The sequence below is a fragment of the Nannospalax galili genome, unplaced genomic scaffold (assembly GCF_000622305.1).
Source record: "Nannospalax galili isolate Female #2095 unplaced genomic scaffold, S.galili_v1.0 scaffold146, whole genome shotgun sequence".
Classification (NCBI taxonomy): domain Eukaryota; kingdom Metazoa; phylum Chordata; class Mammalia; order Rodentia; family Spalacidae; genus Nannospalax; species Nannospalax galili.
The window spans coordinates 4,155,848-4,173,466 of NW_008357929.1; the positions used below are offsets into that span (position 1 = coordinate 4,155,848).

At 42.6% G+C, this 17,619-nt stretch overlaps 1 protein-coding gene across 1 annotated transcript in view; it reads right to left on the bottom strand.

The window, feature by feature from the left end:
* Dnah9 (dynein axonemal heavy chain 9) overlaps nucleotides 1-17,619 on the bottom strand; it is a 430,757-nt gene that overhangs the window by 225,574 nt on the left and 187,564 nt on the right. The window contains exons 39-41 of the mRNA XM_008855701.3: nucleotides 4,627-4,792; nucleotides 3,655-3,757; nucleotides 2,869-3,108 (exon numbers count right to left, since the gene is read on the bottom strand). Coding sequence (XP_008853923.1) covers nucleotides 2,869-3,108; nucleotides 3,655-3,757; nucleotides 4,627-4,792 — 509 coding nt within the window. The remainder of the gene's footprint in view (nucleotides 1-2,868; nucleotides 3,109-3,654; nucleotides 3,758-4,626; nucleotides 4,793-17,619) is intronic.

The following is a 17,619-nucleotide window of genomic DNA, read 5'->3' on the forward strand; positions in this document are numbered from 1 at the left end:
TCTCTGTGAGTTCAAGGCCAGCCTGGTCTACATAGTGAGTTCCAGAACAGCTGGGGCTACAGGGAGACCCTGTCTCAAAAAGACCAAAAAATAAATAAATCAATAAATTTTGAAAAAAAAATGGCATTGGGTTCTTTTGGCCTCACCCAGGTGTATATCTCAGCCTCTTTCTCTTCATCAATTCTTCATAAATTAAATGTAGAGGGTGGAATAAAGTACCATCCAGGAATCCTGACTTTTGTGGTTCTGTACTAGACAGGGATGGGAGTTATCCTGTTAGCTTTATAGTCCCCGTTTCAGCCAGTCATGCTGACAGTGAAGTGCCAAGTGACCATGAGCACATCAAGTGTGGACTGAACCATCTTAACTTGTAATGCGAGGCCCTGAGAGGAGAAAATTTTCATGGTCTCTGATACCCATGGCACCACCAAGTTCAACTTCTATTTGGATGGAGTGAGGGAAGTGCATACAAAGGTGGCTTATTGAGGCTTGGAGCCAGATGGGTTCTGTAGCAAGTGTGTGTCTCCTATTAGCTGATCAATTATCCTCTTAATCTCTTGCATTGGGCCTTCAGACAAGCAGTCAAGGACAGAGGAAAGCAGGAGCACTGAAGTGGAAGGCCCCTCTGGAACAGGATGGGAAGGACTGTGCAGTTGAATTTGAAGGGAGGCAGCGCTCCAGTGGGGGATGTACTCTCCTGTGCTGTGGCAGGTGCCTGACAGCCAGCAGGCTATCAAGAGAACAGGCTGGAATACATAGCCCAGGGGGTTGCCACTCAGGCTGTCTGAGTCAGGCAAAGACACAGGCCAGGGTAACAAGGGGCTCAGCCTCTATTCTGGCATCTCTCTGATCTCTGTTTTTTTTCTAGATATTGCACCAATAATCATTAAAACAACTAGGATACAACACCTCTTCCTTAGAAGGCATTTTTGTGTCCCTAAATACATACACAGGAGGGCCTGTTATAATCGTGGCCAACACTGTTGCTGCTTACCAGTTATGCGATTGTGCTTAAGGTACCCGACTGACTATGTCGCAGCGGTATCATTTCTGAACTGGAATTTAGTCTTCCTGGTGGACTCACAGGGCACTGGTTCCAGGCATCATAATCCATGGGCACTCAGGTCTTTATATAAAACACGGTATTATATGCATATAACCTCTATATATCTTCTTGAAACCATAAACCATCTCTAGATTATATAGAATATCTAATGAAATATCAATAGGTGTTTCACATACTACTATTAATTGAACAATGATAAGAAAGAAAATGTACATGTTCAATACAGATCCAAGTTCTAAAATTTTTTCCAGTCTACAGGTGATTCATCTACCAATTCGGAACTCAGATATGAAGGCTGACTATAGGTACTGTTTTACCTTCTAGGGTTGTTAGAATTAAATGAGTTAATGGGTATGAAAATTTAGTGCTGAGCCATGTAAATACTACAGACTAAAGCCAAACTTCACGTAAGGACCTCTTCTGGCCTCAAACTATCTCATCTCATCTCTTACCCTTCTGATACCCATCACTCAGCTCCCCCTAGGATGACCTGCCTATTCTGCTAATACCACTGCACTTTCTGTCTCAAGTATTCATGCTGTCATCTGCTAGCTAGTAACTTCTCCAAGCCTCTGCTGAATGGAGTCATTATGTCTGTCCCAAAGGGTTGAGATGAGTGAATTTCAAGTAGTCTAGATGACAAGGCAAAGCCGGGCTGCTTCTGGTCAGTGAGCTTCACCATCTCTCCTTCTGTGTTTTCCCCTAAGAGCATTGAGTTTAACGAAACAGCTCTGCCTCTTGCTCCTAATTTGGAAACTGCAGACAGTAATACTTCCACTGCATCATGTTGTTGTAAGATTTAAGCATGGGTTTGTGCTGTAAACAATGTCTCTCTCAACTGAAGTTGGAACAATAAGAGCTAATAGAAGGTAAGTACAGACTTTGTCATGGCCCAGGCCTGGAGGCATCAGTGCTGCAGGCTTCACAGGGTAGTGAGGTTTTTCGTTAGTTGTTTGAAATAGGATCTCACTATGTAGTTTAATCTGGCCTCCATCTTGAGACCCTCCTGCCACAGCCTCCAAAGTGCTGGAATTACAGTTGTGATCTACCACACCCTGAAGTTGGAAGGATCTGAAATAGCTTTGATCTAGAAATGAACTGGAATTTGGAAGACTGAGGCTGTCTCAGGGAGGTGACATATGGCTTCTAACTTGTATGGTTTGGAGGGCATTCCTTTTTATCATAAGAGCAATGAATATACCACGCAACCCAAGGGATTTCACTTTCTTCCTCCTCCTCCTTCTCCTCCTCTTCTTCTTCCTCCTCCTCCCTCCATTTCCTTCCCAGCATACTGGAATCATTATAACATTATCTCCATGATGCTGAGCCTTCTTAAGCTCAAAGAAACAAACTCAGGGATGTATTTTCTTAACTGAGAAGTAATATAATTTTTTTCATATTTTATTTATTATTTTTTATGTGGATGAGTATATTGCCTGCATGTAAGTGCATCCATGTCATACAATGCTCATGGAGGTCAGAATAGTGTCGGATCCCCTGGAACTGGAGTTACCGATAGTTGTTAGCCACCATGTCCTGGGTCCTCTGCAAGAGCAGTAAGTGCTTTTAACCACTAAGCCATCTCTCCAGCCCCAAGAAATAATATAATTTTCAAAGAAGCCTCTATCTTGTTGAAGTTTTCCTCATGGAGCCCATGACACTCTTTACATGTTTGTGTTCACAGACCCATACAAACTGTGTCTTTGCTGAAGAGTTTGGCATTCATAATTTATCTTACTAAGAATGGGAGCCTTTGGACCATACCTAAATCTTACAGTGTGTCTAAGAGCAGGTGAACTCACCTGGAAAATGTTGGCCAAATCTCTGAGATTGAAGACATAGTGGAATTTCATGGCTGTAGGCAGGAATGTGGTAGCGATTTTCTGGTGGAAGATGATGGCCAGTTTGATTAGCGAGGGGATGGATTTCTGCAGGGAAGCTGGGAAGTTTCCAAGCCTCAGGTGGTGGCTCAGAATGGTGCTATAGATGGAAGAGAGGGCATCAGCTCCCGGGAAGGAGAGGGCAAACACGCTGAAGTGACGCTGCACAAAGAAACGAGGCACACAGGAGAGGTGTAAGCTGCGTGTTCTTTATCACCCAGGGACGATCACTGCTTCTGGATTAGGGGACAGTAACTAAGGGTTTTCAGGGGCTTTGCGTGCTATGTCTTGTCACATTTCTCATGCTACATACAAAAGTCTACTGTGAAGTGATTAGGAGGAATAACGGCATTAAACCTTTGGTCAAAGGTAGCTGCATAAGGTAATGAGAAGAGAATCTGAGTCCAAATCTGGGTTGACACTGAGTACCCATATGTCCTTGAGAAGGTAATTTCATCTCTATGAAGTTCCCTCATCTGAAGAATGAGATAGTTGAGTCTTGTGCACTCTGTGAACCCTTCTAGTTCTAGACTTTTGTGACACTGAGTCCAGCAGTTTCTTGCTTATCCTAGAGTTTCCAATCGGGTTTGCCCCTTTGGTAGGCTTGGCAATAGAAAGGCCATTTATCATTTATAATCAAGGGCTAACAGCCCTGATAAGGTAGCATTAGGACCCAGGGGCTCCGCCCATGCTTGGCTCCTCCCATACCTGAAGGCGTGGGTTAATGGTAAAGCTGCCTGCAGTCGGGTTCATACAGGCGACATACTGCACATTCATGATCTCTTTTACGGATAGCTTGTTCCGATCATACCTAGGAGAGTTAGAAACCTCTGATGATCCACACGTGGTTGTATACATCTGCAACTCTGGCACTAGGGAGGCTGAGGCAGGAAGATTCTGAGGATGAGCCCAGCCTGGGACACACAAAACAAAACAAACCTCTACTAAGAGTCCAGTGTGAGGGCCAAGATAAGGAAGCCTGAGCTCTGTGACTTATGTCGTTGGGTGGTTAAATAAGAAATAGATGCCTAGATTCACTGAGAGATTGAAAAGAAACAAGAGCCCATGATGAATTCCTGAGAAATGCAGTATCTATAGAAGAAATAGCCTAGGAGAGCACAGAGGGGGACTACTAATAGGTAAGAAGAAAATCAGATCCATGTGGCTACCCAGAAAGCAAAGGAAGCCAGAACTCCAAAAGCTGCATTGCAGAGAGAAGGACTGTGCTTCAACAGGGTCCCTTGGATTCTGTAACAGCAATAGATTGTAGACTGGCTGCAAAAGTCCAGAAGTGGGTGGGGCAGAAATCACAGAGGAGTGCATTGAAGAGTGAGTGGAAGCAGGAAAGAGGGGAATTTGGTAGAACATAGGAGAGAAAGAATAGTCATTGGAAAATAGAAGAAAAACAAAAACAAGAAATTTGCTGAAGTTTCAATGATGGGAAGGAGTCAGCAATGGGGCAGGGACTAGTTAGTTGATGGAATGAGGACTTCAGGACTGGTGAGGGCTCAGCAGCACCTCTAATTTGGAAGCCCTGTCTGAGGGAATGCTCCAGGAAGCACAGAATCCCCCAAGGAGCAGTGTTTATCCTTGGGTGCCTCAAGTGCATCAGAGCTTAGTGGAGTTTGTCATTGCAGCAGGCTAGATAGTGGCCTGAAGCCCAACTACACATACACTCACCAGTGGCCGTAGTCCAGATGTTGCCTGATGATAGTGTGGGGCTGCACCGTCCCATAGGCATCTATCTCAGGCATGTTCATGTCATCTATGAAGTAGATGAGCTTCCTGTTGCCTGGAGGGCCGTAATTCCTGCCAGCTTTTTTTTCTAGAGGTTTTTCCAGGACAGCTAAGGAGAGACCCCATTAATTAGGGAAGGAGGTTTGACTCTCAGAGGCCAAAACCCAGGTAGTACAGGTGACTAGAATAAGCTGAGGTGCAGCCTGCAATGTATGATCAGATTGCAACCATTACAGTACTAGATTCTGCTGTTCTACAGGACCAGAAGGGGGAGTTGGAAATAACCAGGCAGCAATAGTGACAGTCCCCATCAGACACAAAGCATCTTACTCAATGTGTTGTTAGGTTGTTGCAAGTATTTATTATCTCATCTAACTTTTATAACATGGGACTATGGGATAATCATTTCATAGCTAAGGGCACCAAGGTACAGAAGCGCTAATACTATTCTTAAGGGAGAGCTAGGATGCAGAACAGAGAAGTTAAACGGAAAGCCCATGCACCTACCATACTTTTTGTCTCTAGTCTTCTTTGCTTATAGATTCGAAATTGAAGTTGCACTCACCTACAAGGCCAGTTGCTTTATCCCTGAGGAAATCTACATAGAACTGGACCCTGGTAGACCTCTCTTGTATGACTAAGACATGAAGGGGCCTAGGGGCTATGGCTCCATCCCAGGGCTCAGTGGAGGCCCCTTCCACCCTGAAGGCTGTCAAGAGGAATCAGTGGACATTTTGGCAGCAACCTTAAACTCAGAGAATGTGTAGGTGGCTTCCCTGGCTGAATGGTTCCTCCTCTGCCTTCGGTTCTCTGGCCCCATGTTGGACAACCTCAGTGACTTTCTGGGAACTGAGTACAAACACTCTCCTGGATTTGGTTCTTCCATTATCAAGCTGAAGGGACGGAACTGGATGCACCATTTCCAGCCTGACTGGGCTTGTATAGTGCAAACTTAAGTAATAGAGTGGAGAGACAGAATTTACTTTTTCCCCCAGCAATTAAATATTTATGGATTGCAAAAACCAACACTTTCTTATTACAGCTGGGAGCACTAAGAACCATCTGATTTTTTTTCTAGAAAAACAAGTTTGTAAACAAGGAGACCATGTCAACAGACAAGGAAGGTGACAGATAGAAAGACAAGTTCCTTCAGGAAGCTTGAATATTCTAATTTCCTGGGCCCAAGTTAAATTAAGTGTTTCAAATATGAATTAAATTTAAATTTAATTAGCATGTAATTAACATACACTATCAACCAATTAATCACCCAACACCTTCTCCCCCCCCCAAGATATAACAAGTATATATGAGATCTGTCAAAATGAAATATAATTAATGGGCTGCCAAGGACACGCTGTGAGAACAGTCCTGCTAATAGGAACACTCTCCTTAGGAATACTTGTTTCTCCTCCTCCCAAGGCAATGATATTCACATCAACCCCTTGAATTAAGCAGACCCTGTAATTTGGGTTGATTAAGCTCTTTACGCTTCTACAGGATGGTGGAGGAGAAAAGCACCCCAGTTAGCAAGAAGTAGCCCTGGAGAGTGCTGGGTTGTCTTAAGTGGAGGATGGGAAGTTCTCTTGAAAATGGAAAAGCAGACACAGTTCTGAGCCTCCTGGACCTCACTCTGCTCCCTGTCACATCTGTGACAGAATGGTACTGAATGAAGATTCTGTCTACATAGGACTGGAGGAGTGGGCATGCCTTAAGTTCAAGGGAAGGTGTTGATACTGAAGGTGCAAAGCAAACATATTGATGGGGAAAGGGACCCTCTCACAGCATTTCTGATTTGAGTTCTGATCATCATTACAGGTCTAGAGACTCTTGCCCACTTATTTCTATATTCTTGCTGAACTTCTTAAGATCCATATGGAACTATGCCATTCAGTCTGTGGTACAGAGAACAGTGTTGTTTGCTTTGCTGGGTCTATGTAAGGTCCATGTCTCATTTTCATAGCTCTGTGCCCCACCCTCATCCTTGCTCCTGGCTCTCATCTGGCGAGTGCAGGACTGCCAGTTGGTTACCCTGCTTTCCTGCTATGTTCTTTTCATGACATTCTCAAAACAGAGATGGGGGATCCTTGTGAAGAATGAACTAGATCATGCCAATGCCTTGCCTAAAGCTCTCTATGACATCCTGTTGCAGGTATGCAAAAGCCAGGCTGGCGACTTCTTCATTTAAAACATGCATGGTGCCTTTTCTTCCCTCTTATTTCTCCCTTCACTCTCGCTTCCTATACCTGCTTCCATCATGTGATGCCCCAGGGTCTCTCTCTCTCTCTCTCTCTCTCTCTCTCTCTCTCTCTCTCTCTATGTGTCCCTCCCGTGTGTCGCCCCCGTGTCTCTCTCTCTCTCTCTCTCTCTCTCTCTCTCTCTCTCTCTCTCTCATTTCCTCTGCCTGGTATCCTCTTCTTAAAAATGTCAAAATAGTTTGCTTCTTCATTTATTTACAGGACTGTCAGTTGGTCCCCCTGCCCAGTATGGCCTTCTTGGTACTCAGAAATTAAGCCTCCCATTTCACTCTTCATCAAAACACTAACCATGATTTACTATGCTGTATTCTTTACTATTTATCTTGTTTGTTTATTTCATCTACTCATTCTGTATGAGAACCTAAACTCTCCCCTAGGACAGGGATTATTTAATTTTCAGGAATGGTTTATTAAGTTTTTTCAGGAATGAATGAATTCAATGAATGTATTTTATGATTCTAATAAGCCCCATGAGAGAGGGAAAGAAAGTCTTAATATCCCTCTATTGGAATTAAAGGCTCAGAGGCTAAGTAAGACAGGTTAAGATCCCTGCTGAAACCATAATCTATATTTTGGGCTCGTGATGCCAATGCTTTCTTCCTCATTGAGTGTATGAGCTACTTTTCTCATTACTATGACAAAATACCTGACAGAAGCTACTTAAGTTTAAGGGTGCATCATGGTAAGATGCATGGCAGCGGGAGCCTGAGGCACCTGGTCACATTGTGTCCACGGTCGGGAATCAGAGACAGATGAATGCTGGTACTCAGCTTGCTTTCTCATTTTTATCCAGTATAGAATTGAAGCTTTTGGAACAGTGTCTTTTATGTTTAGGATGGGTCTTCCCCCTACAATTAACGCCATCTAGAAAATCTCTTACAGACATGCTTAGAGGTATGTCTCTTTCATGATTCTAGATCCTGTCAGGTTGACAATAAATATTAACCATCACGCTGGATGAGAGATTCCTTGTGCCTTCATTCTCAGCCTCTCTGGGTTGTTCCTGACCATTCTGGTCTCACTGTTCCTCCACTCTCTGGATTCAACAGTAGAAAATTCATTCATCCATACAGTACACTGGGGACCTACTATAGGGAGAAGCTGACCTGCCCATGTTACCTCTCAGAGCCCCCATGATGAACTACCACTACTTCTCAGAAGTCTTTTAGTGTATGAAAAAACTAAGAGTTAGAGAAATCAGGGGTTCTTCTCCAAGATCAAATGGCTCCTGAGAGGCAAAGCCAAGGCTTGACAAGGTATACCAGGCTATGGACTCCCAGGGGACCACAGCTGCCAACACTTCTCACACAGGGCTCTGACTTGGCTTCTGCTTTTCAGAAATTCTCAGTTAGCACATTGTCTGTTCCATATTTTTTAACAGATAGCATCAATAATTAATCATGACTTACTTCGCAATGACATGATTTGTATACTTGTGTTTGAACTACTTTCCTTTCAAATTATTTAAGTTTTTCATATGTTGAGAACTTTCAGTTATATCTGTAAGGCCTTTTGATGTATTCTTTCAAGAAATAGCTTGCTTTGCATGACTATAAAAATCATACATATTCATCCTAGAAAGATTAGAACGAATAGAAAATCACAGCGATGAAAGCTACAATTGGCCATAATTCTATCACCTAGCAGTTAGCATTACTTTAAATACTTTTGTGTACTTTATTTGAGTTATTTTTCTTATTAGATTTTTATCTGTACAAAATCATAATTATACTGAACATATTTATTGTATACATTTTAGTTTAAAAGATACATTATGAAACTTTTATTTTCAATTCTTCTTTGTTTACTTGTTATTTTTTGAGACTCAGTATATTGTACAGGCTGGCCTTAAACTCATAGCCTTCCTGCCTCAGCCTCTGGAGGGCTGGGATTGTATCATCATGCTTGGCTTTATCATAAATTTCTCTATCTCATACTAAAGATTCTTTTAAAACACTATTTTAATGACTGACCTACATTTCATAATTTCCGGAAGAACTTCTCAATTGCCTGGAAGGTGTTGTTCTCAGCTTCATTATGTCCTGAATCTCCTATAGTTTCAAGTACAATTCTTACTTACAGATGGGTTGTTGATGACTTAGCACTGGTTTGTGTCATTTCCTTTTTGAAGGTTTTAAGGGAAGGAGAGCTGTCTATCTGCCATAATGTAAGCATGGAGCTCCTTTGGGGTAGGAATTTGATTAGATGTTTAAAGACCCCTTTTAACCTTAAGTTTTAATGAACAGGTTTCAGAGTTTCAACTTGCGGTTTCAGACATTTGAGCTCCTCTCTAATTAGTATAATTAAGCTCTCAAGTATTTGTTGAACTAATAATTTAAATGACAGTTTGATGGTGAGAGCAGGATTTTCATGGGCATGAGGTTTAGCCATCTCCCTTCCAACAGAAACTAAGAACTGACACCTTCCCCAAGTTCTTGGAGCCTCCTTTACTATCTCTAAGCTATCAGTCTGTGGCTCTTTGCAAACTGTATTATTAAAAAATGATTTACATTTTCAAAAAGAATGAGAAGAGAATAAGGTATTTGGAGAGACAGAAACATATTGATTAAAATAAAGACTGAAAAAGACTGAAAACAATTTGGAATGAAAGGAAACTTATTTGTACCTGTAATCTAAGATGACATTGTTATTATAAACCGTAAAAGTTCACTTCCCATATTCCTTTGTGAACTGCTTGCTGGAAAGCTCAGAGCTAAATCTGTGTTTAATTACTGTAACTATAAAGTCTTGGAAGTGGTACAATTCTACCTCTTTTAAATGAAAACTTGTTCCAGGTCATAAATTGCAGGAGGTATATATCATGGATACTTACAAAAGATATACCAAGATATAAAATTGTCTTCAACAGAGACTTTACAGAGAGCATAAAGATAAGCCAAAAATGATCTTTTATTATATTAATCCTCAGCAAAACCCAGGGATGGAGCATTAAGCTGCCATTCAGTGAAGAGAAAGAAAGCAATATGGCTGGGTTAGTGGAGTTCTGAACAAGCTGGTGGGATGAAGAGCAGAGGCCTCCAGCTTGAGATGTAGTAGTATTAGTGTGCTGTGTATATGCAACACAGACTAGTTTGTTGAAGGCTGAGCTTCTCCATGACTGACTGAAGATCTTGCTATCTTCAGAATCAAAGAGAAAAGATGTGAACGAGCTCCACAGATCAGATGTGCGGAAGCAAACCTGGCATTCTGTTATGGAAATTAAGATGCATGCCTTGAAGTGTGTCAAAATAGAAGGCTCATTTAGATAGTTTGACAAAATTAGACAACTTTGCCATTGTTCTAGTTACTTTTCCATTGTGTGACAAAACACCATGACCAAAAGAACTTATAGAAGGAAGAGCTTATTTGAGTCTACAGTTCCAGAGGAATCAGTCCATCATGGCAGGGTGGCATGGTGGCAGGAGGTGGCCAGAGTAGAAAGTGGAGCATTCATATCTTTAAGCAGGTGCAGGAAACAATGAGAGACTGGAGATCTGGCAAGGCATAAGAATTCCCAAAGCCTGCCCCCAGTGACATTTCTCCAGCATGGTCATACTTCCTAAAATCTCCCAGAACAGCACCACCAACTAGAGAAAAAATATCCAAATACTTGAAATGTATGGGGGCATTCACATTCAAACCACCACATTCCACTCCCTGGCCCCTATAGGCTCAGGACTATATCAAAAGTCCAGAGTCCAATGTCTCTTCTGAGACATAAGGATATCTCTCTCACTCTATTTTTTTTCTTTTGTTATTTTTGAGACAGGGTCTCCCTGTAGCCCCAGCTGGCCTTGAACTTGCTATGTAGACAAGGTTGGCCTTGAACTCAGAGAGATCTGCCTGCCTCTGCTTCCCAAATGCTAAGACTAAAGGCATGCACAACTATGCCTGGCTGAGACACAGGGAAATTTCTTAATTGTAAGCCCCTATAAAATCAAAAGACAAATTACATAATTCCTATTCCAAAATGGAGAAATGGGGGCAGACTGAAGAAACAGCAAATCAAGGCAAGACCAAAACCCAGCAGGATAAACGCCAAATTCAGTAACTCCATGTCTGACTTCTAGGATTTACTTCTAAAGGGCTTGGATGTCTCAGTCCCTCCAGCTTTGCTGTGTGCAAGATATATCTTCTTTTGGGCTAGTACTACTCCCTGTATGCAGCTCTCCTTGGCAGATGCCTCACAGCTCTAGCATCTCTGTCTTCTTGGGGTCTCCACTACCAACTAGGCTTCACCTTCACAGTTTCATGCAGTGACCTGTCAGGGCCTTCTTTATGCAGGGATGCCCCTGATACATGTTGCCTAGTCTCAATGGGTCTCTGAAACCACAAAGGAAAAACGGATGATCCCTATACTCTTGTGTCTTTGACGCCTCTAAAACCAGCACCATATGAACAACACTGCCAAGTTTAGCTGCAAGTTTGGGATGGATCCCCAGCCTGCTTCATCCATATTGTCAGCAGTTTTTATCCACAGGAGTTTTCTAGGAGCAGGAACCTCCTCAGGTTTTTTCTTTTCAAAAGTTGGAGGCTTAGTTGGGTGCAGTCTTGCCCTGAAGGTATTCTTTCCATTGTTTAAATGCAAACATTTAGCCCTTTACTTAATTGTTCTACTCTCCTTATTAAAGGGAAGCTTTCCTTCAGCATGAGCCTTGGTTCCAATATTAATCTTCCTAGTGATTTTTTTTTATAAAAAAATTGAAACTGTACATTCTGTACTTATTGCTCTTTTTCGCTGTAAAACTGCATAATATTCAACATTACTAGCCTCTCCACCATTTCTATATTAGGTTGTCTTGAAATTTCCTCCACCAAAGAAAGTAGTCCATTACTTTTCAACTTAGCCTCAGACAAGCTCTTAGGCTGTGGGCAAACAGCAGCCAGACTGACAAAATATCCTAGTTGTTAGTTAAGTTCTTATTTTTCTCTTGACCTACATTGTTCTCAGCACTACTTTCTTCCAGGTTCCTGCTAGAATGGCCCATTAAGTTCTGCTTACAGCAAGTTTTCCAGTCCAAACTCCCAAGGTCTACCACATTCCTCCAAAACCCCACATGGTCAGGCTCTTCACAGACAACACCCCACTTCTGGTACCAACTTCTGTGTTAATCACTTTTCTGCCGATAAAACACCATGACCAAGGAAACTTATAAAACGAATAATTTATTTGAGCTTACAGATCCAGAAGAATCAAGAATCCATTATGGTGGGGAGAAATGGTGGCAAGAGGTTGGCCTTAGCACAAAGAGGAGTGCTCACACCTTCAAGCAGGCCCAGGAAGCAGAGAATTACAGGAAGTCTGGCAAAGCTTGTCCCAAAGTCTGCCCCCAGAGATATGCTTCCTCTAGCAAAGCCACACTCCTAATAGCCCCCAAAACAGCACCACCAGCTGGGGACAAAATGTCCAAATACTTGAAGCCTATGGGGAACATTTTCATTCAAACCATAATGGGTATTAACTCATAGGGTGATTTTGAGAGAATCCACATTTGAGACCATGTTACTCATGTGGTCATCATGGAAGAAAGGAAATTACCATCAGATCTGTGATCAGCATCACTCCCAACCTCATTCCCCTTTGCTACTTTCCACCTGGGGTGGCCATGTGACATAGTTCTGAACAGTGAGACACAAGCAATCTATGGGATTCAGGAGTGGTCTCTGTCTCTATCTTTCTGTCTCTTTGTCTCTTTGCTTCTCTGTCTCTGTCTCTCTCTCTTTCTGACTTCTGTCTCCTCTCTCTCTCTCTCTCTCTCTCTCTCTCTCTCTCTTTTTCTCAATTTCAATATAGCCCTTGCTTGCCTGGAACTCTTGATTCTCCCACTTCAGCTTTCTAAGTGCTGGGATAACAGGCATGTACCACCATGCCCCTGATTTCCCTATTTGGAATGCAAATACAATGGATAAAGCAACAACCATTTTGCTATCTTCAGGGAATAGCCAAGGAAATAACAAATATGTTAATATTGACATCATTAAATAATTGATCTAGAGTTTGTAACTGCTTGCCTTCAGACTAATGTGTATATATGTTTGTGTGTGAGTGTGTGTCCGTCTGTATGCCACTATCATTAGATTTTCTGCTACTTGCAATCAAGAGCATTACCAATGAAGTGGCTTACAGGATGGGCTTGGAGATTAAATGAACTAAATGGCAGAGTTCTTAGCACAAGGGTGAATACATTAACATCGAATTTTCGCTGTACATAAAGCCATGTGAGCTGTGTGAATGCCTGAAGTGTGGCGATCATTTACATTTCAGTGAGTTCTGAGGTTTGGAAGAAGACTCAAGGGAGACTCCAGAACTGGATGCCATGAGAGAGAAGAGGTGTGGGCAACTTCAGCAGCTGCCTCCTCAGTACAACAACTTGTGATGTAGAGAAAGAAAGCATCTGCTGAGCTCGAAAGATGTGTGAACTGCAAAATGTCCCCTGAGATCTCTAGGGATTGACTTATGAGGGGTAGGGGTATAATTGCCTATTTCAACACAGGAGCATTTCTTCTAAAAATATTGTTTTTTTCCAGCATAATTTTGTTCATCTCCCTTGTTAAGTAAAAACATCTGTTTTCTTTTTATTTTGGCAGTTGGGGCTTAGGAATGATTGTGTAATACAGATTCTTAAATTTGGAAAGTATTTTGTTAATATTATTATAATAGCTTCCACTTACTAAGCACTTATGTAGGTTAAGAATCATTTGGAATGCTTTTACAAATTTTATCTTACTATTTAAGCAAGAAAAGAATGAATTGTTGATATACTCAACAACACGGGTTAATCTAAAAGTGCAGCTGAGTGATAAAAGGCAAGCAAACAAAAGCATGAATGTTGTGTTATTTTAGTGTATAAAATGGTAGAGAACACAAGCTTATCAACTGTGAAGAAAGATCAGCAGGTGACTCGAGCACAGCAGGGTGGGGAAGATTGGCAGTAAGGTATTATCAAGAGACATGATGAAGTGTGGAGGTGAGTATGTTCAGTATTTCAACAATGTTGACAGTTTCATGAATGCATAAATATTTTGAAGCACATCAAATTTTACACCTTTAATATTATGTAGTTTATTGCATGTCAGTTATAACTCAATAAAACTTTTCATAAAAAGGAAAAATGTAAAGAAAGTTATGCCACATTTCAGTAGGACAATGGATAAATGAGCTGTGATTTATTCAACACAATAGAGTTCTATGCAGGAGTGAAAATGAATGGGATAGATCTACATGTATCAAAACACCGATAAAAAAGTAAGTTTCCAGAGAGAATGGTAGGATATATATTTAAATTTTAAATATATACAACAACATTATATGTTTTATGACTATGTATGGTGTGCTAGATAGCTTTAGTGTCAACTTGACACACCTGGGTTGAGGGAGCCTCAACTGGGGAATTGCCTCCATTGGACTGGCCTGTGGCCATGTCTGTGGGGCATCTTCTTGATTGTTGAGTGATGTGGGAGGGCCCAGCCCACTGTGGGTAGTGCCACCCTTGGGCAGGTGTGCCTGTGTTGGATAAGAGCAAGCTGAGCAAGGGCCAGGGGAGCAAGCCAGCAAGCAGCATTCCTCCATTGCCTGTGCTCCAGCTCCTGCCTCCAGGTTCCTGCCGTGAGTTCCTACCTTGGGCTCCCTGATGAACTGTGACCCAGGAGATGTAGGATAAATAAACCCTTTCCTCCTCAAGTTGGTAGTGGTCAGAGTGTTTTGTCACAGCAATGAAGAAACAAACCAGAACAAAAATTGGTACCAGGAATGGGGTATAGCTGTGACAGACCTGACCTTGGTGTTTTTGGGAGGACCATGGACATGTTTGAACTTTGGGCTGGAAAAGCCATTGCGTGCTCAGAGTTTGTTGCTGTGGACCTTGGAACAGTAGAGCTGAAAGTGCTGTGAATAATGGAGGCCTGGCTTGTGAAGCTTCAAAGGGAAGCAGAGACTATCAGGGATGTTCCAGTGATGTTTAGAATTGAGAATCTGTGGGTTCTGGTTGTCTGGGGCTGAAGAATTAGCTGTGATTAAGAAGAGACCAGAACCTGAAGTAAGGCCTTTGCTTTCCTGGGACAATTGATGCTGGTTAGCTGGGGCTGCAAGATCAGCTGTAAGTAACAAGAGACCAACATCACTGTGGTGAAATCTTCTGGGAGGTAATTCCTCAGGGTCAGCACACAGAGGGGACCCAAAGCTCCATCTCTAGCTGGAAGCAGGACTTGGTAATGTGTAAGAGTCTCCTGCATGGTTCTGGTGTTGAAAACATGAAGGGGTCACAGAGAGCAGCTGAGGCTTGGCAGTCTGAGAGGCCAGGAAAGGCCATAAACTTCAGTTGCAGTGAAGACCCCAGGAATGAAGGGGTCATGGAGAGAATCTGAGGCTTTGTACCCCAAGAGGCTTGAAGAGGCCGTTGGTGAAGGTGTAGCCTCAGTTTCAGTGGAGACCCCAGCTTTTTGGAGATGCTGAGACCATGGGACAACCACCAAGGACAGCAGCAGGTGTGGAATGGAGCTGGTCTGGGTCTTCGAGAGGAGCTGTGTGTGCTGTGGACAGCAGAGTCAGAGAAGTGGAGCTGCCAGAACAATCCCAGATGTCTAGCCTCGAGCTGCTTTGCTGGACTTTGGTTTTGCTTAGGTGAGCCCGATTCTTCCCTTTGAAATAAGACAGTACTTGTTTTGGATTTTACAGAAGCCCACCCACAGTTGAGAGTTTTAAAAGAGACTATGGACTTTTAAGTGTTTGGGTTTTTTAAGGACTGTGGGTTTTTTTATGTTGTGATATTAATGTTAATATTGTGTCTTGGGGACAAGAATTGGAAAGTTTATGGTTCAATAGTGATGTGTTTGTATGTCAAGTTGACAAGGGGTCAATTGTGCTGGATAGCTTTAGTGTCAACTTGACACACCTGGGTTGAGGGAGCCTCAATTGGGGAATTGCCTCCATTGGACTGGCCTATGGCCATGTCTGTGGGGCATCTTCTTGATTGTTGAGTGATGTGGGAGGGCCCAGCCCACTGTGGGTGGTGCTATCCCTGGACAGGTGTGCCTGTGTTGGATAAGAGCAAGCTCAGCAAGGGCCAGAGGAGCAAGCCAGCAAGGAGCATTCCTCCATGGCCTGTGCTCTAGCTCCTGCCTCCAGGTTCCTGCCGTGAGTTCCTACCTTGGGCTCCCTGATGAACTGTGACCCAGGAGATGTAAGATAAATAAACCCTTTCCTCCTCAAGTTGGTAGTGGTCAGAGTGTTTTGTCACAGCAATGAAGAAACGAACCAGAACATATGGATATCCCCTTTGTGATGATACATACTGAGTTTAGTACCTTGGTTAATAATGAGCAGGAAGGGGGAAGGGATGACAGTGTGTTAGCATTTGCTAAATCTGGGTGGTGATACACAGGCACCTATTATATCATTGTATGTACTTTTTTGCACTCTTGAAATGTTTAATAATTTTTAAAAAGTTTAGGGTTTGAGAAAGGGGTATAGAGGGAGACAGATGTTATCAAGTAGGAAACGGTGAAAATGGGGGATGCTTTAACCAGGGAGGGCATAGGAAAGGCTGTAGAGGGGGAGAGAGGGGAAAGAGATAAATCATGCTTAGAGACTGTGAAAAACTAGAGGGAAATGTGTTAGTTCAAAAGCCTACTGAAAAATACATGTACAATATGCATGTGAGTATACATGTATATAACAAAAAACACAGTTCCAGGTACGGGAAACCTTTCTTTGAGTTGTTGGTCAGGGAATCAAAGAGACTCCAAAAATAATACAAGTTATTGACACAATCCTTTAGTGCCACTGAGAACTTGAAGTAAGACCCTGTTGCTGAAGACATGACATACTTAGAACACAGGACTTGGAGCAATGGAGCTGGAACTGACCTGGAAGTCTCCTCCCTGAAGACTAGCTCTTATAGTATCAGAGGAAACTATGCAAGCTGACAAGGGAGAAAAATCAATGATCCTACCCAGCTGTAAAGCCTATGAATCACAATGCCCAGCCCAGGAAATAATCTCTGTTGGTACAGCAGTGGTGTTCTAGTTTGTTTCACCATTGCTGTGACAAAATACTCTTACCAATACCAACTTGGGGAGGAAAGGGTTTATTCAGCTTACATCTCCTGGGACACAGTTCATCAGCGAGCTCAAGGTATGAACTCAGGGCAGGAACCTGGAGGCAGGAGCTGGAGCACTGGCCATGAGGAATGCTGCTTCCTGGCTTGCTCCCCTGGCTCCTGTTCAAGCTGCTTTCTTATGCAACACAGGCCCATCTGCCTGGGGGTGGCACTACCACAGTGGGCTGGGCTCTCCCAGATTACTCAAGAATCAAGAAGATGCTCCACAGACATGGCCACAGGCCAATCCAATGGAGGCAATTCCTTAATTGAGCCTCCCTCAACCTAGATGTGTCAAGTTGACACTAAAGCTCTCCAGCACAATTGACCCCTTGTCAACTTGACACACAAACACATAACTATTAAACCATAACCTTTCCAATTCGTGGCCCCAAATATGATGTTAACATTAATATCACAACATAGACAGTACGACCTTAAAAGCTCCACAGTCCTTAAAAAATCCAAACGCTTAAAAGTCCATAGTCTCTTTTAAAAGTCTCTTAACTGTGCGTGAGTGTGGTGGTTTGAGTGAAAATGTCCCCCACAGGATCCAAGTATTTGGACATTTTGTCCCCTGTGCT